Source organism: Colossoma macropomum, unplaced genomic scaffold (genome assembly GCF_904425465.1).
Source record: "Colossoma macropomum unplaced genomic scaffold, Colossoma_macropomum, whole genome shotgun sequence".
In the NCBI taxonomy this organism is placed as follows: domain Eukaryota; kingdom Metazoa; phylum Chordata; class Actinopteri; order Characiformes; family Serrasalmidae; genus Colossoma; species Colossoma macropomum.
The window spans coordinates 632,539-657,500 of NW_023494793.1; the positions used below are offsets into that span (position 1 = coordinate 632,539).

Here is a 24,962-nt window from a genome sequence, read left to right on the forward strand (position 1 = left end):
GATCTTCGTTTAGGAATCTTATCTTATTTTACAGCAAAACCTTAAGCTAATTAACCAGAGTCGACAATCAGCTGTCGTGTCTGTTACGTCATTAAAAAATAGCATTAAAGTGTGAGTTAAGCTGCTGTTACTGATGTAAAAAAGGTCAACAGAACTAAAGTGTGATAAACTGTAAGTAGTGAATGCTGTGAGAGCGCCCCCTGCTGTTTATCAGAGCACCCCCTGCTGTTTATCAGAGCGTCGCCGCTCCCCGGTTTCAGTCTCCGTTCAGCTCCGCCTCCTCATTATTCACCATCATTACCTCACATGCCACATCACCTCTGCTGTGAAACCGCCTCTAACATCCACGTGACCTTTAATCGCCGTATTTGAGTGAGAGCACTTTAATCACGGCTTCCACTGTAGCCTCATACAGCTGCAGCTGGGCTTCAGCCTGACCGATAGTACACTGTTGCCACCTACTGGAGATATTCCGAACTGCAGTCATACATAATTACATAGATAATTACGGTTAATAATGAAGTGTAAATATTATTATTTTGAGTGAGTATTTAAGCGTACATTCAGAAATACCGAGTGTCTAAATCTTGTACAGTGCTGTTCTGCCCAGCCCTGCTAATCTGAAAATGATCCACTGTTTGTTAAAAATATTTGTCCTTTAGAGTTTTAGTGACTAAGCACTTTATTAACCCCACAAAAAGTCCACAGAGGGAGACCCTCATTTACAGTGTAGCTCAGCCAGTACAGACAACAGGGATTGAAAAACTGGATTGTAAAAACATTTCCAGTGCTAAAAAGGTGATAATAATCACAATAGTAAATTTAATGGTAACTGCAACAATATAGAAATTTAATAACAGTTTGAATAATGATAAAATAAATAAAAACATAATTAGTGAAATAAATAAAGGAATAAACGATGAAAAACAATAACTTGGCAATAATAAAATAAATGACAATAATAATAAAAAAGGAACAACAATAAAACGTACAGAAATCTTATTAAAAGTGAACTAAATCAAGTAAAACAGTTCCAGGCTGGGTGGGATAACTGCAGGGGCGTCAGTGTAAACTGGCTGAGCTGTTCTTAGATTACCTGCTGGTGGACCCGTGGCTAACGCCATATTTCAGGCTAAACAAGCTGCCGTCTGCCATGTTTAGACCAGATTTTACAGTAGAATTTCAGTTTTTTGTGAAAATTGCAAAAAAATCATAAAAACCAGTTTCTCTCTCTCCAGTGTGTGAATGTACGTTCACCAAATTTAGAATTCAGCTCCTCTGAAGGCTTGAATGATGTCACTCATCGTGTGACTTAATGTGACAGCATGTTAATTTTACGGCTGAATGAGTTTCACAAGGTGGAAAGCAAAACAGATTAATTATTACGTTTTCCTTAAAATGAATGATTTTGTATTAAATTAATATGCAGAAACAGACTTTTATTTTGATATATCAGATAGAACTTCAGTGACTGTGAGTAAAGCCAGTTCCACGCTGCAGTGATGCTGGACTGCGTGAATGAAGTCTGACCGACGCTGTTCTCTCTACGTCTGAATCAGCTGTGAGACTTTAGCTGTTTAATCACTCAGATCTGGTATCAGCTGTGATTAGTGAGAGGCTCTCGGTGCAGCAGAGTGGACGGGTCAGCTGTGATTCCCTCCGTGCTGCTGGTGAGACTGTGTGATGAGGTCATCACCCTGTTATAGCCGCCTGCATCGGCTCTGCTGGCTGTGAAGCGGCGGCTGGACGGCTGTGAGTCCAGCATGTTTCAGCAGTCGGGATGCACATCAACTGTAAGACGTCTAGAGCTGTTACTGCTGATTAGCGGGGTTTGAGGGGTTTGTGAGTTCAGGATGTTGGTCATTTTCACTCTGATTGGTTTTCTCTGGAAACACTGACTGATTCTCACTGTGACTCCGATCAGCTCTACACTGCAAAACATGGAACCTTGGCAAGTGAAATGATCTTAAATCTACTCAGTTTGTCTAATGTCTCAGTTTGAGATGGTTGTAGCCTTATTTTAGGATTATCCTGCTTATTTCTAGACATTTTTTACTTGTTTTAAGTTTATTCAGTAAAATTATTCGAGTTTTATTGTCATATGCGCAGCAGAAACAGTTACACAGTTACACTGTACAATGAATTCTTACTCTGCTGTTCCTCCATTCACCAAATATAATCTTAATTTAATCTTAGAACAAAATAGAAAAAATAAGAATAACACTAAAAACAATAGTAAAAAGTAAAGAAGTGCAGTTTTGTGAGCAAAGTTGGAAGAAAAAGTAAAGTTACATGTGCAAATATGCAGAGCAGCAGCTCAGAAAGTGCATAAATTATCTCACTAAAGTGGCAGGTGTTGCTCGTTTCAGGCACGTTTCTAAAACAATGACGTATAATGTAACTCTACGTTAATAAATGTGATACTTGGTGCTAATCCAAGTAGATTATAATCTCAATTTCTACATTTGTACAAATGTATCAACATTGGCAGACAGGTATCTTTAGACCTCTCACACCTACAGCACATAAACTGTGAATTCATCACCACTTCCTGTGTGCAGTATAATCAATACTCCATGTGGAATATTTTTAAAGTATCTCTACAGTGTAAAGATTTTTTGCTTTTCTATTTATAATGTTTATATTGTTAATTCCTCATCATCCCATGTGTAACATAATCAATAATCCATGTGCAAATTGGGTAAAATATCCTTACAGTGTAAATATTTGCTTTTTTATTTATATTTGTTTATATTGTTTATTTTTGTGAAGAATCGAGTTCATATTTTCTATCTTTTTTTTTTTTCTTTTAGTATTATATATATTGTCTATACAATAACAAGTAACAAACTGTAAACCTTATTAGGTAATTAACAAAGTTAATTCTCCTCTTGTTGCTCTTTTCCTGAGTGCCTTACTCTCCCTTTCCTGCTGCAACACTGGGATTTTCCCCACTGTGGGACTAATAAAGGATTATCTTATGAAAAATATCAGATATCAGCATCGGCCCACAGTTCCTGGATCGGTGCATCCCTAATGTCCATTTCACAACACAAGACACAATAACTTTCCATCAAATCCACACCATAATAATCTCTGTCCTGTCCTGCTCACGAACTCTGGTGTGGTCTGTGTTTACAGTCAGCGTTTCCCACAGTCCCTCCACTGATTTCAGTGAACTGTGAGAATAATCCCTATAAAACCACATGATTCTGAACGGCAGCCGTGACTGCGAGGGCTCAAAACTGTGGAATCATGGGCATTAGGCTTTACACGTTGTTCAGAAAGTCCTAATTGATTTTCACGGCTGGAATTTTTCATTTTCCGCTAAGGAATCTCAGTAGAACGCAGTGCTGCAGGAAGTGCAGCCTTGAGGTTCCATCATAGTGTTCAGAAAATGAGTGAACGTGATGAAGGTCTGCTTAAGTTCAAAAAGATGGCGCCGAGTATGGCTGCCGTGTTGCGAGCTCCCGCTTACTTTTGCAGTTTTTTGTTGTTTTTGTGTTTGTTTTTAACTCTTTTTGCACTAAATGTTACTGGTTTTATCACCTACGACCGACAAACACTTCTGGAAATCAGATCGTCGATCACTCACTGGAAACCGGACTTTGAGTTCCATAACGCCGATCCTTTGTTTGCTAACACTGGAGAGGCGCCACTCATCTGGGCCGCCCGGCCACGCACCCGTCGAAGACGCCGGAAAAGAGGCAAGAGAGCCGGCGTGCTCGTCAGACTCAGACGCCGTGCCCATCGGCCACCTCTTCCCACCATATTACTGGCTAACGTGCAGTCCTTGGAAAACAAGTTGTGTGAGCTTCATGCACGGGTCGCCTTCCAGCGAGAGATCCGGGACTGCAGCGTTCTCTGCCTCACAGAAACGTGGTTATCCGATGAGGTCCCTGATAATGCCATCGAACCCGCCGGGTTCTCTCTGCACCGCGCCGATAGAACCAAGCAGCTCTCCGGGAAAAGCAAAGGAGGAGGTGTATGTTTTCTGATCAATAACGCTTGGTGTGATCGGAGGAATGTACATTTCATCGAGTCTTTCTGCTCGCCGGATTTGGAATATCTCATCGTGTTTTGCCGGCCGGCGTGGCTGCCCCGTGAGATAATGGGACTCTGTCTGGCCGCGGTGTACATCCCCCCGCAGGCGGACTCGGACCTCGCGCTCGGGAAGCTACACGAGGCTATCAGCAAGCAGATGACCGCGCGCCCGGAGGCTGCACTTATTGTTGCGGGGGACTTTAATCGGAATAACCTGCGAACCTACTGTCCGACATTATTCCAGCACGTAACATGTTTCACTCGGAAAGACAGGATTTTAGACCATGTTTACTCCAGCATCCGGAACTGTTACAAATCCCTCCCCCGACCCCCGTTCGGCAAATCAGATCACTCTTCCATCCTGCTCCTGCCCACCTATAGGCAGAAGCTGAAACGGGGGCCGGTCACTACCAGGGAGGTGCGCCGCTGGTCTGACCAATCAGACGCTATGCTGCAGGATTGTTTTGATCATGTGGACTGGGAAATGTTCCGTGATTCGTCGGGCAGCGTGGACGAGTACGCAGACACAGTCACCGCCTTCATACGCAAGTGTGTTGATGACGTAGTGCCCTGCAGACAAGTCCGCGTTTACCCCAATCAGAAGCCCTGGCTGAACTGTGAGGTTCGCTCCGCCCTCAGCGCACGCAGCGCTGCATTCAGAGCGGGAAATACGGAGGAGTACAAGCAATCCAACTACGCTCTCCGTAAATCCATCAGAGCAGCTAAACGTGCGTACAGAATGAAAGTGGAAGCACAGTTCAACACAGCCAACACACGAAGCTTATGGCAGGGGTTAAATACAATCTCTGACTATAAAACTGCCTCTCGCACTCTGCCCAGTACCAGCGCTGATCTGCCGGACGAGCTTAATAACTTCTACGCTCGCTTCGACGGAATTCCCGCAACACCACTGGAGAGCGCCCCGCCCACCGCTGATCCCAACGCCCCCTCCGTCTCCGTAGCTGATGTGTGCAAAGCCTTCAAGAGGGTGAACCCACGCAAGTCAGCAGGACCAGATGGCATTCCCGGGAGAGTGCTTAAAGCCTGCTACAGGGAACTAGCAGGAGTTTTTGCAGACATCTATAACACCTCACTGTCTCTCTCGGTCGTGCCAGCTAGTTTCAAACTAGCCACCATTGTGCCAGTTCCAAAGACAGCTAGTATTACCTGTCTGAACGACTGGCGACCTGTTGCCCTGACCTCCATCGTAAGCAAATGCTTTGAGAGGCTGGTCAGAGATATCATCTGTTCCTCACTGCCTGCCACCCTGGACCCACTGCAATTTGCATATAGGCGGAATAGATCCACCGACGATGCAATCGCCCTGACCCTGCACACTGCCCTCTCCCACCTGGAAAAGAAGGACACGTATGTGAGAATGCTGTTTGTAGACTACAGTTCAGCATTCAACACAATCGTTCCTTCGAGGCTCGACTGCAAGCTCCGGGATCTGGGTCTGAACAGCACACTGTGCAGCTGGATCCTGAACTTCCTGACGGACCGACGGCAGGTGGTAAGGATGGGAAGTATCACATCCTCCTCTTTGACCCTCAACATCGGAGCCCCCCAGGGTTGTGTGCTCAGCCCGCTCCTGTACTCCCTGTACACCCATGACTGCACTGCTAGACACAGCTCCAACGTCATCATAAAGTTTGCTGACGACACAACAGTTGTGGGCCTGATCTCCAACAACGATGAATCGGCCTACAGAGAGGAGGTTAAAATCCTGGAAAACTGGTGCCAGGAGAATAACCTCTCTCTAAACGTCAGTAAGACCAAGGAGCTGATCGTGGACTTCAGGAAGCAGGAGACAGTACACCCATCGATTTCCATCAATGGGACTGCGGTAGAGAGGGTCAGCAGCTTTAAGTTTCTCGGTGTTCACATCAGCGAGGACCTGACATGGGCAGTGCACACCTCACAGGTGGTGAAGAAGGCCCACCAGCGCCTCTACTTCCTCAGAAGGCTGAGGAGGTTTGGCCTGAACCCCAGCATCCTTAAGACCTTCTACACCTGCACTGTGGAAAGCATCCTGACGGGCAGCATCACCACCTGGTACGGGAACTGTACTGTTCGTGAGAGGAAATCTCTGCAGAGGGTGGTGCGGACAGCACAGTCCATCACCGGGGTTCAGCTCCCTAACCTATTGGATTTATACACCAGTCGCTGCCTGAGGAAATCCAGAAGGATTATGAAGGACCCCTCCCATCCTAGTCACTGTCTGTTCTCTCAGCTGCCAAGTGGTAGGAGGCTCAGAAGCTTAAAAGCCAGAACCAGTCGGCTCAAAGACAGCTTCTTCCCCCATGCAACCAGGCTATTGAACAGCCAGTAATCACTGCTCTGCCCAGCCCAACCCTTCCCATTACACGTACGTGCACCCGCTGTACTCCCGCACTTTACTTGCATAGCTGGACTTTGAATACCTATCCAAAGACAATACTCTCCCCCTGCGCTTCCACTTAACTTCCTGTACCTTGCACTTTACTAAATACTCTGCCACCTACTGTACCATCTTCTACCTCCACACCTAGTGTGATTACTTGCACATCTACATAGCATTGTAATATCCATTACTATATATAGTATATAGTTGATTACACTCACTCTACATTCCCAGTGCAATATTATATGTCTCGGTGCAATATTATTATTTTTAAGTTATTGTGTAAGATTATATGTATATATTTTAGTTAAATTGGTTTTATCTATTCTTCTATCCTATCTATAGTTTTGTTTATCTATGTGTAAATACTGTTCTCTGCATAATTTGTGGAACTCGCACTCAAGTTTTTCACTCACCTGTGTCCCTGTACTCTTGTGATGTGACAATAAATCTGATTTGATTTGATAACATGCTGGAATATTTGAGTGGTGATGAAGAGAGAGGAGCTCCGCCGCCGCAGGCCGGCTCAGCGTTATCTGCAGAGCGTCTGTGTACAGAGAGTTAAGAGTTAATCCTCCATGCACCGATGGCAGGACGAGCTGTTCTGGAGCTTCTGGTCCATTTTAGACTGTTTCAGCTCCACATTAGTGACCTTCTGTTACAGAGGCACCATTAAAACGTTCACTACAGGCTTTTCACTTCACTTTAGAAAGGTGTGCAGCGCTGACTGTTTATACTCACAGTGTGAGGCTCACTAGTTCCCAGAGTGGATCCTTCCTTTACTGCTCTAAACACTGGGGTCGTTTGGATCTGTTCATCTCTTCTTAAACTCTCCTTTAAAGGCTCTTCATATCACATGATCCTCATATGTTTCATATCTAAATGCTCCGTTATCTTCATCACTACTTTCCAAACCCGCTGCAGCAGCTTCAGCAGCTGTAAACTCTCTGCAGGCTGTTTCACATGAGTCTCCGATGTGGACTGAATGAAGAATGAAGGGTTTCTGTGATGGTCAGTCCTTAGTCATTTCCTGAGTGTCCATTGGTCAGTTTCACACAGAATGTAGACGGACACACGAACCCACCAGTTCCACACAGTGAGAGGCAGATGGCGTGTATCTCAGCCCCTAACCCCAAACACTCTGCTGTACTGGAGTTCAGTAAACACATCATGCACCAGCTGAAATATCCAAAGCTAAACATTTGTCCAATACTGAGATTTGTTAAGCAATTATCTGTTGATACGATATGAATCTTATATCATTATGTGTCTCTAAAATATTTAGTTAAGTATATACTCTTCAGTTTGGTGTATACTCTTCAGATTGGTATATACTCTTCAGTTTGGTGTATACTCTTCAGATTGGTATATACTCTTCAGTTTGGTGTATACTCTTCAGTTTGGTGTATACTCTTCAGATTGGTGTATACTCTTCAGTTTGGTGTATACTCTTCAGATTGGTATATACTCTTCAGTTTGGTGTATACTCTTCAGTTTGGTGTATACTCTTCAGTTTGGTATATACTCTTCAGTTTGGTGTATACTCTTCAGTTTGGTGTATACTCTTCAGATTGGTATATACTCTTCAGTTTGGTATATACTCTTCAGTTTGGTGTATACTCTTCAGTTTGGTGTATACTCTTCAGTTTGGTGTATACTCTTCAGATTGATATATACTCTTCAGTTTGGTGTATACTCTTCAGTTTGGTGTATACTCTTCAGTTTGGTGTATACTCTTCAGATTGGTATATACTCTTCAGTTTGGTATATACTCTTCAGTTTGGTGTATACTCTTCAGTTTGGTGTATACTCTTCAGTTTGGTGTATACTCTTCAGATTGGTGTATACTCTTCAGTTTGGTGTATACTCTTCAGATTGATATATACTCTTCAGTTTGGTGTATACTCTTCAGTTTGGTGTATACTCTTCAGATTGATGTATACTCTTCAGTTTGGTGTGTACTCTTCAGTTTGGTATATACTCTTCAGTTTGGTGTATACTCTTCAGATTGGTGTATACTCTTCAGTTTGGTGTATACTCTTCAGTTTGGTGTATACTTTTCAGATTGATATATACTCTTCAGTTTGGCAAATACTCTTCAGATTGGTGTATACTCTTCAGTTTGGTATATACTCTTCAGATTGGTATGTACTCTTTAGTTTGGTGTATACTCTTCAGATTGGTAAATACTCCAGTTTGGTATATACTCTTCAGTTTGGTGTATACTCTTCAGTTTGGTGTATACTCTTCAGATTGGTAAATACTCCAGTTTGGTATATACTCTTCAGTTTGGTATATACTCTTCAGTTTGGTGTATACTCTTCAGTTTGGTATATACTCTTCAGTTTGGTATATACTCTTTAGTTTGGTGTGTATTCTTCAGTTTGGTGTGTACTCTTCAGTTTGGCGAATACTCTTCAGATTGGTGTATACTCTTCAGTTTGGTATATACTCTTCAGTTTGGTGTATACTCTTCAGTTTGGTATATACTCTTCAGTTTGGTGTATACTCTTCAGTTATGTGTATACTCTTCAGTTTGGTATATACTCTTCAGTTTGGTGTGTACTCTTCAGTTTGGTATATACTTCAGTTTGGCAAATACTCTTCAGATTGGTGTATACTCTTCAGTTTGGTATATACTCTTCAGATTGGTATGTACTCTTTAGTTTGGTGTATACTCTTCAGATTGGTATATACTCTCCAGTTTGGTATATACTCTTCAGTTTGGTGTATACTCTTCAGTTTGGTATATACTCTTCAGTTTGGTGTATACTCTTCAGTTTGGTATATACTCTTCAGTTTGGTGTATACTCTTCAGTTTGGTATATACTCTTCAGTTTGGTGTGTATTCTTCAGTTTGGTGTATACTCTTCAGTTTGGTGTATACTCTTCAGTTTGGTATATACTCTTCAGTTTGGTGTATACTCTTCAGTTTGGTGTGTACTCTTCAGTTTGGTGTATACTCTTCAGTTTGGTGTGTACTCTTCAGTTTGGTATATACTCTTCAGTTTGGTGTATGCTCTTCAGTTTGGTGTATACTCTTCAGTTTGGTGTGTACTCTTCAGTTTGGTATATACTCTTCAGTTTGGTGTATACTCTTCAGATTGGTGTATACTCTTCAGATTGGTATATACTCTTCAGTTTGGTGTATACTCTTCAGTTTGGTGTATACACTTCAGATTGATATATACTCTTCAGTTTGGTGTGTACTCTTCAGTTTGGTGTGTACTCTTCAGATTGGTATATACTCTTCAGTTTGGTGTATACTCTTCAGATTGGTATATACTCTTCAGTTTGGTGTATACTCTTCAGATTGATATATACTCTTCAGTTTGGTGTGTATTCTTCAGTTTGGTGTATACTCTTCAGTTTGGTGTATACTCTTCAGATTGGTATATACTCTTCAGTTTGGTATATACTCTTCAGTTTGGTGTGTACTCTTCAGTTTGGCGAATACTCTTCAGTTTGGTGTATACTCTTCAGTTTGGTATATACTCTTCAGTTTGGTGTATACTCTTCAGATTGGTGTATACTCTTCAGTTTGGTGTGTACTCTTCAGTTTGGTATATACTCTTCAGATTGGTATATACTCTTCAGTTTGGTATATACTCTTCAGTTTGGTTTATACTCTTCAGTTTGGTGTATACTCTTCAGTTTGGTGTATACTCTTCAGTTTGGTATATACTCTTCAGTTTGGTGTGTACTCTTCAGTTTGGTGTATACTCTTCAGTTTGGTATATACTCTTCAGTTTGGTGTGTACTCTTCGGTTTGGTATACACTCTTCAGATTGGTGTATACTCTTCAGATTGGTGTACAATCTTCAGTTTGGTGTATACTCTTCAGATTGGTATATACTCTTCAGTTTGGTATATACTCTTCAGTTTGGTATATACTCTTCAGTTTGGTGTATACTCTTCAGATTGGTATATACTCTTCAGTTTGGTGTGCACTCTTCAGATTGGTATACACTCTTCAGTTTGGTATATACTCTTCAGATTGGTGTATACTCTTCAGTTTGGTGTATACTCTTCAGATTGGTATATACTCTTCAGTTTGGTTTATACTCTTCAGATTGGTATATACTCTTCAGTTTGATATATAATCTTCAGATTGGTGTATACTCTTCAGATTGGTATATACTCTTCAGATTGGTATATACTCTTCAGTTTGGTATATACTCTTCAGTTTGGTTTATACTGTTCAGATTGGTATATACTCTTCAGTTTGGTATATACTCTTCAGATTGGTGTATACTCTTCAGTTTGGTGTATACTCTTCAGTTTGGTGTATACTCTTCAGATTGGTGTATACTCTTCAGTTTGGTGTATACTCTTCAGATTGGTATGTACTCTTTGGTTTATACTCTTCAGTCTGGTATATACTCCAGTTTGGTATATACTCAAGTTTGGTATATACTCTTCAGTTTGGTGTATACTCTTCAGTTTGGTATATACTCCAGTTTGGTATATACTCTTCAGTTTGGTGTATACTCTTCAGTTTGCTATATACTGTACAGTTTGCTGTATATTCTTTGGTTTGCTATATACTTTTTGGTTTGGCATTTACTCTTTACTCTGGTATGCACTCTTTAGTCTGGTATGCACTCTTTAGTTTGGTGTATAATAGGGCATCCTGGCTTGTGTGAAATCCCTGCTGCCTCTGATAAGCTGTTCGAGCTCCACCGGGAACAGAAAGATGATTTCAATTACTTCTACTTGACCAGCAGCATGATGAAAAAGGGTGATCCCGTCAGAGCCCTGAGGGCTGCATTGTTCTTGTCTGATTCAGCTTTAAATCTGTCTATCAATCCAATTGTTCATCCACTAATCCTGCTCTCCAGCCCTGAAACAGAGGGGATTTCCTGCCCACCGACGTTCCAATAAACAAGATAAACGCAGATGATTAAGTGACCAGAACATGAAATTGCAGTGTCACCGTGGGAACAGGGACTTTTTTCTCCTGTAATGGAGTCTCTGTGTGCCAGGTTCCTTTAGCTGGATGGCGTCATGGGGTTGTCATGTTGAGGTCCGTGAAGGTTATAGGATTTGGGAAAGTAGCTGCGTTATCTCAGAGAGCCGCACCTCAGCTATACAAATCCTTCCCAGTCTGGAGATTCAGAGAAGGTCTGAGTGCAGACGGACGTTTTTCTTTTAAGATATACCTTCACACTAAGGTCAGGCTGATAATCCATATGGAAAAATATATATTCTAAATGTGTTTATCAAATATATTTTTGCAATATAGTTTTAATGAAGGTTACAGATGTAACTAAACAATGTGATCTGCACTGTACTTTACATTAACCATGTACGTCTGCAATGAGACTCTCACACACAATGTATTTCACATAAACAAGATATCAGATCATAACTGCATTTTCACAGAGTATCATTTAATCTGCTTATTAGCTACGCCCACAGCTCTCAAACAGGTGTGATCTGATGGTTCTTCAAGGGTTCTTTAATAACGACAATAGTTCTATATAGAACCATGAACACTCAAAGAACCCTTTATGTGATTAAATACTTCTTTGCATTGTGAAACGTTCCTCAGATTGACGGAGAATGTGCTGTAGATGGTTCTGTATAGAACATTGTTGAAAAGGGTCCTATATAGCACCAAAAAGCCACCTATATAGAACCATATACAACACATTCTCCGTCAATCAGAGGAACGCTTCCACAGTGCAAAGAAGCATTAAATCACGTAAAGGCTTCTTTGAGTGTTCATGGTTCTATATAGAACCATTGTCTTTACTAAAGAACTCTTGAAGAACCATGTTTTTAAGTGTGTGTCAACAATAGGTTTTGTTCTAGCAGGACACTCAAAGATCAGCATTCATTATCAGTTTTCTACAGACTGAAATGTTCATAGCATCCTGTTAGCTACTCAGCTAACCAGCTGCATTGTTCTCTGTTTTAACGTTACTTTGACGTTAATGTTCACCACCAAAACTACCGACAAAATAATGTACCACTGTTTACACTGTGCGTTGATGTGTTTTCAGTGATCTTTCAGTTCAAAGCACATTCATGACAGATTTGACCACATTTAACAGAAGTGTAAACAGAGAAACGTAGCGTAAACATAAACAGTGGAAAAGCGTCTGCTGAGCGCCGACTGGCAGGAGAGAGAATAAACAGCGAGACGAAAAGTGGAGGACAAGTGAGGCTGAAGTTCAGACCCCAAATCAACAGCCCTCCTGCACTCCAGGCTGATGAAAGTGAGCTGTGAAGAGTAAACAGAAGAAAAACGGAAACAACAATCTGCCTTGACATGCAGGAAAAGTAAAACCTGAGCACGTCTGGTGAAACTGGGGACGCGTTTTAAATGGAATCCGGAAAAGTTCATCCAGATACGATCTGGACACCAAACGTATCTTAATGCAAGGAATAAACAGGCTCACAGAGTAATAACACAGTAACAACAGACTATATTTCACACTTCATTTATTATTTATCTCATGAAGGAGATGTTACATTAAAGTAGGCTGACCTGCTAACAGGCTAACTAGACCCCTCCAGAAATATTCGGTTACAAACTTATTTACACGTCTTGTATCCGACTGAAAGGATCAGATGTGATGTTACTGAATGTCTGTTCAGTCGTAAGTTGACTGTTTTAGCTACAGCTACAACTGCTGGCACAAAGCTGGAAGCAGATAACTGTGTAAAATGTCTTTGTGCTGCAGCATCAAGATCACCCTTCACTGGAACTGAGAGCCCAAACCCTGAAAAACAGCCCCGCCCATCATCCCTCCTCCACCAAACTGTACTGTTTATCACTCCTCCACCAAACTCTACTGTTTATCCCTCCTCCACCAAACTCTACTGTTTATCCCTCCTCCACCAAACTCTACTGTTTATCCCTCCTCCACCAAACTCTGTTTATCCCTCCTCCACCAAACTCTACTGTTTATCCCTCCTCCACCAAACTGTACTGTTTATCACTCCTCCACCAAACTGTACTGTTTATCACTCCTCCACCAAACTCTACTGTTTATCCCTCCTCCACCAAACTGTACTGTTTATCACTCCTCCACCAAACTGTACTGTTTATCCCTCCTCCACCAAACTGTACTGTTTATCACTCCTCCACCAAACTGTACTGTTTATCCCTCCTCCACCAAACTCTACTGTTTATCACTCCTCCACCAAACTGTACTGTTTATCACTCCTCCACCAAACTGTACTGTTTATCCCTCCTCCACCAAACTGTACTGTTTATCCCTCCTCCACCAAACTGTACTGTTTATCCCTCCTCAGCCAAACTCTACTGTTTATCTCTCCTCCACCAAACTCTACTGTTTATCCCTCCTCCACCAAACTCTACTGTTTATCCCTCCTCCACCAAACTGTACTGTTTATCACTCCTCCACCAAACTCTACTGTTTATCCCTCCTCCACCAAACTCTACTGTTTATCCCTCCTCCACCAAACTGTACTGTTTATCCCTCCTCCACCAAACTCTACTGTTTATCACTCCTCCACCAAACTCTACTGTTTATCCCTCCTCCACCAAACTGTACTGTTTATCCCTCCTCCACCAAACTGTACTGTTAGCACTGTGCATTCCGGTAGGTAACGTTCTCCTGACATCCACCAAACCCAGATCCATCATCAGACTGACAGATAGTGAAGCTGTTTCATCACTCCAGAGAACACGGTTCCACTGCTCCAGGGTCCAGTGGTGACGCTTTACACCCCTCCAGCCGACGCTTGGCATTGAGCATGGTGGTCTTAGGCCTGTGTGCAGCTGCTCAGCCATGGAGGCCCATTTCATGAAGCTCCTAACGTGCAGTTCTTGTGCTGATGTTGCTTCCAGAGGCAGTTGTTTCAGAGGTGGCGACCTATAACAGAGCCATGTTTGAAGTCACTGAGCTCTTCAGTTTGACCCTCTACTGCCAGTGTTTGTCTGTGGAGGCTGCAAGACTGTGTGCTCAATTTTATACACCTGTTAGTAATGGCTGTGCCTGAAACACCTGAGCTCAATAACTAGGAGGGGTGTCCACATACTTTTGGCCATATATTGCAGAAGGCAGTGGACTGAGGGCAAGAAAGAATGTAGATGCTGAAAGGGACTACAGTCCAACAGGGGGTGCTGCATTGCAGTTGGTAGAGCTGGACAACGTTTGGAATACTTAAGATATAACTTTAGCCTGAATGGGTGGGGCTAAACTGCTGTAGGCTGAATGGGTGGAGCTAAACAGCTGTAGCTGAATGGTGGAGCTAAACTGCTGTAGCTGAATGGGTGGAGCTAAACTGCTGTAGCTGAATGGGTGGAGCTAAACTGCTGTAGGCTGAATGGGTGGGGCTAAACAGCTGTAGGCTGAATGGTGGAGCTAAACTGCTGTAGGCTGAATGGGTGGGGCTAAACAGCTGTAGCTGAATGGTGGAGCTAAACTGCTGTAGCTGAATGGGTGGAGCTAAACTGCTGTAGGCTGAATGGGTGGGGCTAAACAGCTGTAGGCTGAATGGGTGGGGCTAAACTGCTGTAGGCTGAATGGTGGAGCTAAACTGCTGTAGGCTGAATGGTGGAGCTAAACTGCTGTAGGCTGAATGGGTGGGGCTAAACAGCTGTAGGCTGAATGGTGGAGCTAAACTGCTGTAGCTGAATGGGTGGAGCTAAACAGCTGTAGGCTGAATGGTGGGGCTAAACAGCTGTAGGCTGAATGGTGGGGCTAAACAGCTGTAGGCTGAATGGTGGGGCTAAACAGCTGTAGGCTGAATGGTGGAGCTAAACTGCTGTAGCTGAATGGGTGGAGCTAAACAGCTGTAGCTGAATGGTGGAGCTAAACTGCTGTAGCTGAATGGGTGGAGCTAAACTGCTGTAGGCTGAATGGGTGGGGCTAAACAGCTGTAGGCTGAATGGGTGGGGCTAAACTGCTGTAGGCTGAATGGGTGGGGCTAAACAGCTGTAGGCTGAATGGGTGGGGCTGAACAGCTGTAGGCTGAATGGGTGGGGCTAAACAGCTGTAGGCTAAATGGTGGAGCTAAACTGCTATAGCTGAATGGGTGGGGCTGAACAGCTATAGGCTGAATGGGTGGGGCTGAACAGCTGTAGGCTGAATGGGTGGGGCTAAACAGCTGTAGGCTGAATGGGTGGGGCTAAATTGCTGTAGGCTGAATGGGTGGAGCTAAACTGCTGTAGGCTGAATTCCGGCTGACAGTCATTTACATGTTCACTGTGTTTGAAGTACGTTGGTCTAATATGCAGACGTACAGAGGTTCCTCAGGAGCTCTAAGCAGAGCTACAGTGTGCGTTACTGAAGAAGCTTTTACTGCATGTTTTCTAATGAGTTTTGTCTACTTAAGCCTCATTTATTTATAATGACTTTACAGAGCCATAAACACACATGCAGTGACTGATCTTTCTGAAAAAGCCCATAATTTATAGACACGAAAATGAGTCTGAGTGTTTAATTTCCCGCAAAGGCACAGTGCTGCGAGAAGATTTGGGAGTGAATTAAGAGCTTAATTGGTCGGAGTCGTATTGTTCGCTAAATGCTGTTTTCCCAAAAAGCTTTTTCTTCAGCTCAGTGTAATAATGGCTTATTGTTTATCAGACAGGGAGCTCATAATGAGAGAGTAATAGTTCCTTTATTTATTTATTTATTTATTTAATTATTCATTTATATAGCGCACTTTCATGACATCTCAAGGTGCTTCACAGTCATAAGTATAAGCAAACAAACAAAAACGTATTGAAGAATTTTGAATAACTGAATCATTAGGAAGTAAAATAAAATAATCTAAATGCTGAGAAAAAGCGCAACAAAAATTATTGGTAGATTTTTCTAAAGCAAGATATTCTGACTTTCCGTGAGACACTTCCCACAAACCCCCTAGTGGTGAGACGCTGCACTTTACTGGAACATAATAAATCACTACTGGTTATGATGCAAAGAGCCTCATGTTGATTTAAATATTTTCATTTTTCTTATTTTATTTATTAAGTAAAAAAATAATTTATTTAGTAGTTCAGGCAGAAACACTCCTCATAACTTCAGGCTGCTTGGGTGGGGCTAAACTGCTGTAGCCTGAATGGGTGGAGCTAAACTGCTGTAGGCTGAATGGTGGGGCTGAACTGCTGTAGGCAGAATGGGTGAGGCTAAACTGATGGAGGCCCATTAACCCTAAAGTTTTATGGTGTGTTTCAGCCCAGACTGCATCTTGAATGAGGCACAATACAGGACAAGCAGAGCTCATTTACATAATCAGTCTTAAAGGCACAGACTCTTTTATGTTAAAACAGTGAGGTAAATGCAGTTTTCAGTGTACAGGCCCTTTAATGAAGCCCATTAAAGTGTGATTCTGGTTCTGACCCTCATTGAGAGAGCGTACAATTCAGAATGAAGGAGGGGGGTGGGGCGCTGATGGAGGGTCCAGTAGAGGTCAGCTCCATCACGGACACATCCAGCACCCAGTTCAGCTGTGCAGTCAGATTGATTAGCGTGTCATTTCCGCTGCTGTTTTGGTGTCGCGCCGTTATTGAGCGGATAACGAGGCTAACGAGAGCGAGGCGCTCTGATTAAAGCTCTGCTGGACTTGATGAAAATTGTTGATGTCTGTGTTCAGCGCTGCTTCCTCCTTCTGACGCTCATCCAGCGAGACGTGCATGTTAATCGTGTTAGCGTACCCTCCTCTCCGTCTCCGCCCGCCGAGACGGCGTCTGGGTAATGAGGATCGGTCGCAGGTCCGTCCGCGGCATGACGGACGCTGAGCGGGACGGCGATGCTCTCATTAATCAGGCGGATGGTGAAATACAGGCTGAGTCACACAGAGGAAACAGAGCCAGTTTCACACTGAAACCACTCTCACTTTACTCAGCACTGCAGTGTTCAGGCCTGTTAAAGAGACAGTTCTGACAATAATCAGTTTGATACTAATTAGTCTGATAGTATCTGATTACATCACTATGACCCGTCTCCATGTTGGTGGGTGAGCTGTGACTCTGTGCTCTGATGGAGCTCAGCTCATCACCGTTACTGCAGATACAGCCCTGCAGGAGGATAAACACCAACAACACAGACCAGAATGACCACAAACACATGAACAGAGATGAGGACACTTTAGATGCGTCTCCAGAAACACTACGAGGAGAATATCAGCTGATTGGTGGATCAGTATGACCTGCACATCTGCAGAGTTCAGAACATTCCAGAGTGAGATTTTATAAAAACTAATAAAAGTGGCTCCAAAACTGCCAAATCTCTTAAATAATAAACTCATACACAGATAAAGATGAAGCTTCTTATTCACCAGATTCTCATCTGAATTTTCTGTTCCACCTTAAATGGTGCCGCAATTACACTGAGGCGCCTTAAATGCAGAATGAATTACACAAGTGGGTGAATACAAAGCAACATCAGCTCAATAAATACATTAATTTACCTCATTAAAATCTCCTAATCAGCTAACGAGCAGCGCAGCAGAGCAGCTGTTGATCGCGTCTCACTGGCTGATCTAACGCCGCGTCCCAAACCACACACTTCTGTACTTCACCTACTGCGCTAATGAGGGCACTTCTAATCGGATATGCACTGTTTTTACACACTATTTAGTGAGCTAGTCGGCGATTTGGGACGGGGTGCTAGTTTTTCAAACTTCTTAAGAATTCTCTTATTTTCTTAACTCTGTTCTTAAGAATAGTTCTGAGAGTGAGTGTTCTTCCTGAAAACATTCTGTTCTTTAATGTGTTCCTAATCTTATGACGGACTCTCCCTCGTCTCAGGCTGTATTGATGAGTTGATCGTCTAAACTGATCAGACTCAGTGCTGCCTCTGCTGCTCCTCATCCTCGACTCTCTCTTTCCTCCGTCACTCCTCAGGAGGATTTCTCCTGCTGGCTGTTTCTTCCTCCATCAGCTGTAGATCTTGTTTGATAAATTTTTTTAAACACTCAGTTTGATGTTTGTCCTCCATTTGGCTCCTCTGAGTGGATTAAGCTAAATAATGGAAATAACAGTGAACAGACGTTCAGAATGCATCTGACATCGTTTATGATGAGCTGTAAAATGCACCACAGCCGACCTCAGAAAACAATGAAGATATACTCAAGAATATCTTAAGGAAAAATGTAAGATTATCTTAAGTGAATTTTTGAGAACTTTAAGTTTTTTTGAGAGTTGTTTAATAGCACTGGGCCTCGTCCTCCAGTATCCTCCTAAGTTTGTTATTAAATGTGAAAAAGTCTGCGTCAGATTCATGACGTGTTCTTAAAGCGCAGAACTGTTCTCTCCTTTGTGCTCTTGAGTGTAGATTCTATTCTTACCTAAGAACGAATCCCACATAAGAGAGCACTGGAGAGTCAGAGTCTTCGTCAGAACTGCGTAAGTGGGTTTAAGAGGAAATTTGTACTTAAGAACGGTTGGAGAACGAGGACCAATGTTCTCAACTTCTGTTTGTCTTAAGAACCTTTGCAAACTTTTTTACTGCGACCTTTTTGTGAATCCGACCCCTGATCTTTTTAATGATCTGAGTGACGACTGACCGTGTGCTTGTTTTAGAGAGGATCCTGCATTTTACTGTTTTTAATGTGTTTTGTAAATCTGCAGTAGCTGCACTGTTTAAATTAACGCTGCATTTCCATCACAGTGAGCTGAATCGCTGCTCACCACCACAGCTGGCTGCTCCGTGGGCGCTTCGCTAAAACAGGCACGATGAAATTTAAAGAGAGAAAGAGCAGAGATGGAGGCCAGTTCTGAAGCCCTAAAGCAGCTTAGTACTGTTCTTAAACTTTAAAAGATCAGCCGTTGTATTCATGATGTTTTATCAACCGTTACATCTCCCACTCAGTGAGAGATCCTGTCTTAAATCTCAGCGTGTGACTGTGGGCGGAATACAGTTCTTTACAGCACCTAAGTCTGATTGGTTCAGCTCAGCTCATTTGCATAAAGTTCGTCCAGAATGAGACAGCAGAGAGATGATGTCCATCAGCGCTCTGATCTATCTACCTATATATTGTCGTCTCTCGCCTCATTATCGCACATTATGACGCAGTCTGATTGATATAAACTATCAAAAGAGATCAAATAGAACAAAGGCAAGCTTTTGCATGGCGTCATCAATCACGTCACGTATTCTGCATAAAATTTCAGGACTCCCAACTTGAAACACGTTCCGTGTCCCTGGTGGTGAGGCGGTGTGTGATGGTGGTCTTTGACCTGACTCGGCTGGGTAAACCGTATAACTCAGATGTCTGTTCCGGCTGCTGTAGCGTCGTCGTGTCTGCTTTCTCGCACTGAGATCTCTCCAGTTAGCATGTGGCTCACTGCCTGGTATCTGTCTGTGCTGCTGGGTGCTGATGGCTGCTGTTCAGAGCTGGCTGAGAACATCTCAGTGGAGATGCACCAGAAACTGACAGTGTTTTGACAGGCAAACTCATAAAAGAGCATCTAAATCAAGCAAAGAGCAGAATCTCAGTGTCAGTGCGAGTTCACTAAACAGTGTACCGTAGTGCGTTCAGAAATGATTTGCATGTTAATTCCAGGTATTTTGTCATTCTGATAAGGACTCTTATTGTGAAGGCGGGGCTAGTTTTCCCTGGGGGGTATTTATGTAGAGCAGGAGGAAGTGGAGTCAGTGTAGAGAGAGGCAGACGTGAGCTGAGTCAGAGAGCGAGCTGTTAGAGGAAACTCCGACGACAGCTGGAGAATAAAGCACCACTACCTGTGCAGAAGCTGTAATAACGATGAACGCTATCAGACGCATACGTCACAACTTAAGACACAAAATCTTTCATTATTTAATTGTTATTGTCAGTAATAGGACTGTCACTGCAGATTATAGTAACCAAATACTCTACCAGTTGTTTTGCTCATGAATCTATTTTGATGACTAATCGAAATTAGTAATCAAATACTATATATATACATAGATGATCAATCAGTTTTGATTATTGAAAACGTGTAATCAAAGTACTTCTACTGATTTTTTTGATTAACCTATTTTGACGATTGATCATCATTAGTAATTGAGTACACTACAGATTATTTTGAAGAGTAATTGATTTGTTTCGTTAATCATTATTAGTAATTCAGTGGCCTGCTGGTTATTTTGGGGATTGATCAAAATTCGTAATTGAGTACTCTGCTGATTTTTTTGATGATTAATCTATTTTGAGATTTGATCATTATGAGTAATTCAGGTGTTGCCAATTTTGACAGTTAATTGATATTAGTGATTGTGCACTTTACAGATTATTTTGACAATTGTGTTTTAATATTTTTTTAAACTTTAAAAATATGCTTAACTGAACAATAAAACTCCATGCAGAGTCTTTCAAAGTCTTTACGCAATGCTTTACTGACAAATATTAAAAAGAAATCTTTTAAAACACTGAGGGGAATAAAAATGCGTATGTGTGGCCATCAGGCTCAGATTTTTACTGTAGGAGAGCAATATAGGAATAGAAAATATACATAAGACGATCTGCCAATATCAGCAAATTCACTTTAAGACTGTTTATAAGGATCCTGAGTATCACTGTTACAATAATGCTCATTTCCACCAGCACCTCTATGAATATGGTGTAGATTCATAGGGTTTAACGAGCTCTACAGACATTTGGGGCGTTTGAAATGTGTAACAGGCTTTCAGTCCATATTCTTTACACAGTTTTACAGTAAAGCAGCCTGTTAGCCTGTTAGCTGTCTGCTGAGCTGTTCAGCCCAGACCTGATTTTCACATACATGCAATTTGTAGCTGCAAGAACATGTGCGTTAGTGAGATCCTGCTGGTGTGGGTTTCCTCCCTTTCAGTGAAGTGATTTGTGGAGAACGTTCAGACTGCTAATGCTTTAAACTGACCTGCGGACGCCATATTGATCTTTCTGATTGTGAAATAATCCCTAAAACGATCATTGAGAATGTACATTTTAGTCGATTAATTTTTTTAAAAAAGAATAATCGATTTTAATTGAGGACTCATGACAGCCCTAGTCAGTAAAATGTTATGACAGTTTTACACTAGTTTATAGACCAATTTATGTGAGATATAAACAGTTAAACACCCATTCAGTTAAGGCTTAAATACTTACAGATTAAGCAAAACTAATAATAATAATAATATAAATAATAAAAAATAGTAATAACTTTATCTCTATAGCATTTATAAAACAGTTGGAAGAAGTGCTTTAATAAAATAGTAATAAATAAATAAATGAATAGAAATGAACAATTAAAAGAAACAGAAAATAGAATAAAATAAACAGAAATAGAAACAGGAAGCTGGCAGAATGCTGAGCTTAAAAAAAGGGAGCTGGTTACAGATGATGATGTTTGATGAAGATTAATCAGTAAAGAGTTGCATCTTTTTTTTCTGATCTTCATCTTGGGAACATTTAGTAAAGCAGCACTGGATGATCTTAAAGCTCGATGTGGACGATGTTCTGTGAGGCAGTCAGAGACGTGTGGAGGTGCAGATCCATTAAGAGATGATAAAGCAGTAAGATCCACTCTAAAGGAGACAGACAGCCTCTCCTCTGTGTTGGTGCTGCTAGTCGTCTGTCAGCCGGCGTCACTGATTCATTGTGTTTTCGCGCTGAAGGAAATCAGATTTCAGACTGAGCTTAAAGCTGAGCTTTATTGTGATGCAGCGTTTAGGAGACGATGAGTAATTTCAGCTTTGTGTTGCTCTTTGTATCTCGTCACACATAAAACTGCAAATCACTCTCTATTCTACCTTCATCAGCTCTCAGTGTCCAGCTCAGCCTGAGCCTCGGTGTCTGTCCACTCACAGCGCGTCTGTTCAGCTGTAATTCAGCTTTATTGTTAGCAGAGCGAGGTGAGAATCATGGGTGCGGATGGAAGGACAGCGCGGTTGGCGTGAGAGGAGCAGAGAGGCTGTCGAGGAAGTTTCGGCCTCTTTTACTCCACCACTCAGTTCAAGTTCAGATTCAGGCTGCTGCCGTTTGGCTATGCTACTGTAATGTTTATAGATAACAGTGTCTGACAGCACAAAGTCAAGACTGTTAGAGATGCTGAACAGCTCCACACGCTTTCAGGCATTTAGGCTGCAGTTAGCGCTACGCTAACAGGTGTCCTTAATCTACCATTACTCATTAGCTACTTTAGCCTCATAGCTACAGAATAAAACCAATAATAAAATCTCCAGACAGGTCTTTATATATTGCTGTAGTTGAATGGGTGGGGCTAAACTGCTGTAGTTGAATGGGTGGAGCTAAACTCCTGTAGGTTGAATGGGTGGAGCTAAACTGCTATAGGCTGAATGGTGGAGCTAAACTGCTGTAGGCTGAATGGGTGGAGCTAAACTCCTGTAGGTTGAATGGGTGGAGCTAAACTGCTATAGGCTGAATGGTGGGGCTAAACTGCTGTAGTTGAATGGGTGGAGCTAAACTCCTGTAGGTTGAATGGGTGGAGCTAAACTGCTATAGGCTGAATGGTGGAGCTAAACTGCTGTAGGCTGAATGGGTGGAGCTAAACTCCTGTAGGTTGAATGGGTGGAGCTAAACTGCTATAGGCTGAATGGTGGAGCTAAACTGCTGTAGGCTGAATGGGTGGAGCTAAATTGTTGTAGACTGAATGGGTGGAGCTAAACTTCTGTAGGCTGAATGGGTGGGGCTAAACTGCTGTAGGCTGAATGGGCGGGGATATAAGGTGACTGGTGGACCAAATCAAACGTTCTCACAGGCCACACTTTGGGCAGCCCTGCTTCAGTCTAACATTGCTGAAGATCATCCTCCTGAATCAGTTTGGCTGCTGTATATAACTTTACGATGTCCACCAGTGGAACCTTCTTTTTCATGTTCCAGCCTCAGTAGAGTAATGATGGTTCCTCCTGTCTTGCAGGATCCCACGACTCCTTCAGCTTCTACATCGACGAGGCGTCCCCGGTGGGCCCCGAGCAGCCGGAGACCGTGCAGAACTTTGTCTCCGTGTTCGGCACGGTGGCTAAGAAGCTGATGAGGAAGTGGTTGGCCACGCAGACCATGAACTTCTCCAGCCAGCTGGAGGCGGGGATACGCTTCTTCGACCTCCGCATCTCCACCAAACCCCGAGACCCCGACAACGAGCTCTATTTCGCCCACGGCCTCTTCAGCGCCACCGTGCGCGAGGGTCTGGAGCAGATCAGCACCTTCCTGGCCTCTCACGCCCGGGAGGTGGTCTTCCTGGACTTCAACCACTTCTACGGCGTTCAGAACCTGCACCACGAGAAGCTGGTCCAGATGCTGAGAACCGTGTTCGGGGACCGGCTGTGCCCGGTGGTTTTTGCTCAGGAGGTCAGTCTGAAGTACCTGTGGGAGAAGGAGTACCAGGTGCTGGTCTTCTACCACAACCCCATGGCCCTGGAGGTGCCCTTCCTGTGGCCCGGCCAGATGATGCCCGCCCCCTGGGCCAACACCACCGACCCAGACAAGCTCATCCAGTTCCTCCAGGCCTCGCTGACGGACCGCAGACGCAAAGGAACCTTCTTTGTGTCCCAGATGGTCCTGACGCCCAAAGCTAGCACGGTCATGAAGGGAGTGGCCAGCGGACTGAGGGAGACCATCACAGAGAGGTAAACAGAGACAGTCACGGTCGTTACCTTCAGCCTGAATCTCTGACCTCACAGTCTGATTAGATTACGATTCTTTAAGAAATTATTTAGTTTAGAATGAAATTTCAAATTTGCACTTTGACAACAATTCTTGAAAAAATGATTAGATGCATCATGAAGTTTGAAATTTATTTGACTTAATTCCACAACAATTCTGTGGTAAACGATTCATCCCGAAGGCCCAGATTTCACCACAATTCCATTCAATTTCATTATTTAAACAATTTAGGATCTTATTTAAAATAAAAGAACACACAAATGTAACTAGAACTGTTTACACAGAAGTGAAATACAGACAATAAAAACACCTGTTTAAGATATTTTTAAGATTTTTAAATTTGTAAAAAATTGGCTTAATTCCTTTTGATGATGCTAAATGATAAGACAAGTTTACTTCTTAAACTGATATTTTGCTCAAAGAATTTAATTAAAAAAAAAGTAACATAAGTTCAATAAATGGGCAGATAAATGGTCAAATGTATATTTTCTTAAGTGTAAATCACTTTGTAGAATTACCTTGAAATTAATTTGTCAATTTACTTAAAAATGAAGGCGTTTGTTTTTTTAATTAAATGTATTAAAACCCCACTCAGAGTATTCTCGTATTAGAACTTCATTCTACATGTTAATTTTAATAGAGCTTTATTCTTATTTAACACAACATTCCATATTTTTATCTTCATCCTGAGTATCTGGAGGCTGTTAAGTTTAGATTGGTATCATTTTATACGTTTATATACACTGATTTATGTTATTGATCAGTGATGTTTAAACGTGTAGGTGTAGCTCATTCAGGTCAGCTGAGCTCCGCGATTCTGAGAGATTAGGACTGAAAGGAGCTCAGTTTGTGGCTTGTTTGGGTCTGTTAGATATTGTTAAGATGGAAATGATGTAAATCTGATAAATGATAAATCTGCGCTGATGGTCTCGCAGGGGAAACGGCTCATTTACTGAGTCTGAATCATCAGCTCTGTCTG

General features: G+C 42.4%; 1 protein-coding gene across 1 annotated transcript in view; it reads left to right on the forward strand.

The window, feature by feature from the left end:
* plcxd3 (phosphatidylinositol-specific phospholipase C, X domain containing 3) overlaps positions 1-24,962 on the forward strand; it is a 39,582-nt gene that overhangs the window by 5,089 nt on the left and 9,531 nt on the right. Inside the window, exon 2 of the mRNA XM_036578144.1 lies at positions 23,238-23,946. Coding sequence (XP_036434037.1) covers positions 23,238-23,946 — 709 coding nt within the window. The remainder of the gene's footprint in view (positions 1-23,237; positions 23,947-24,962) is intronic.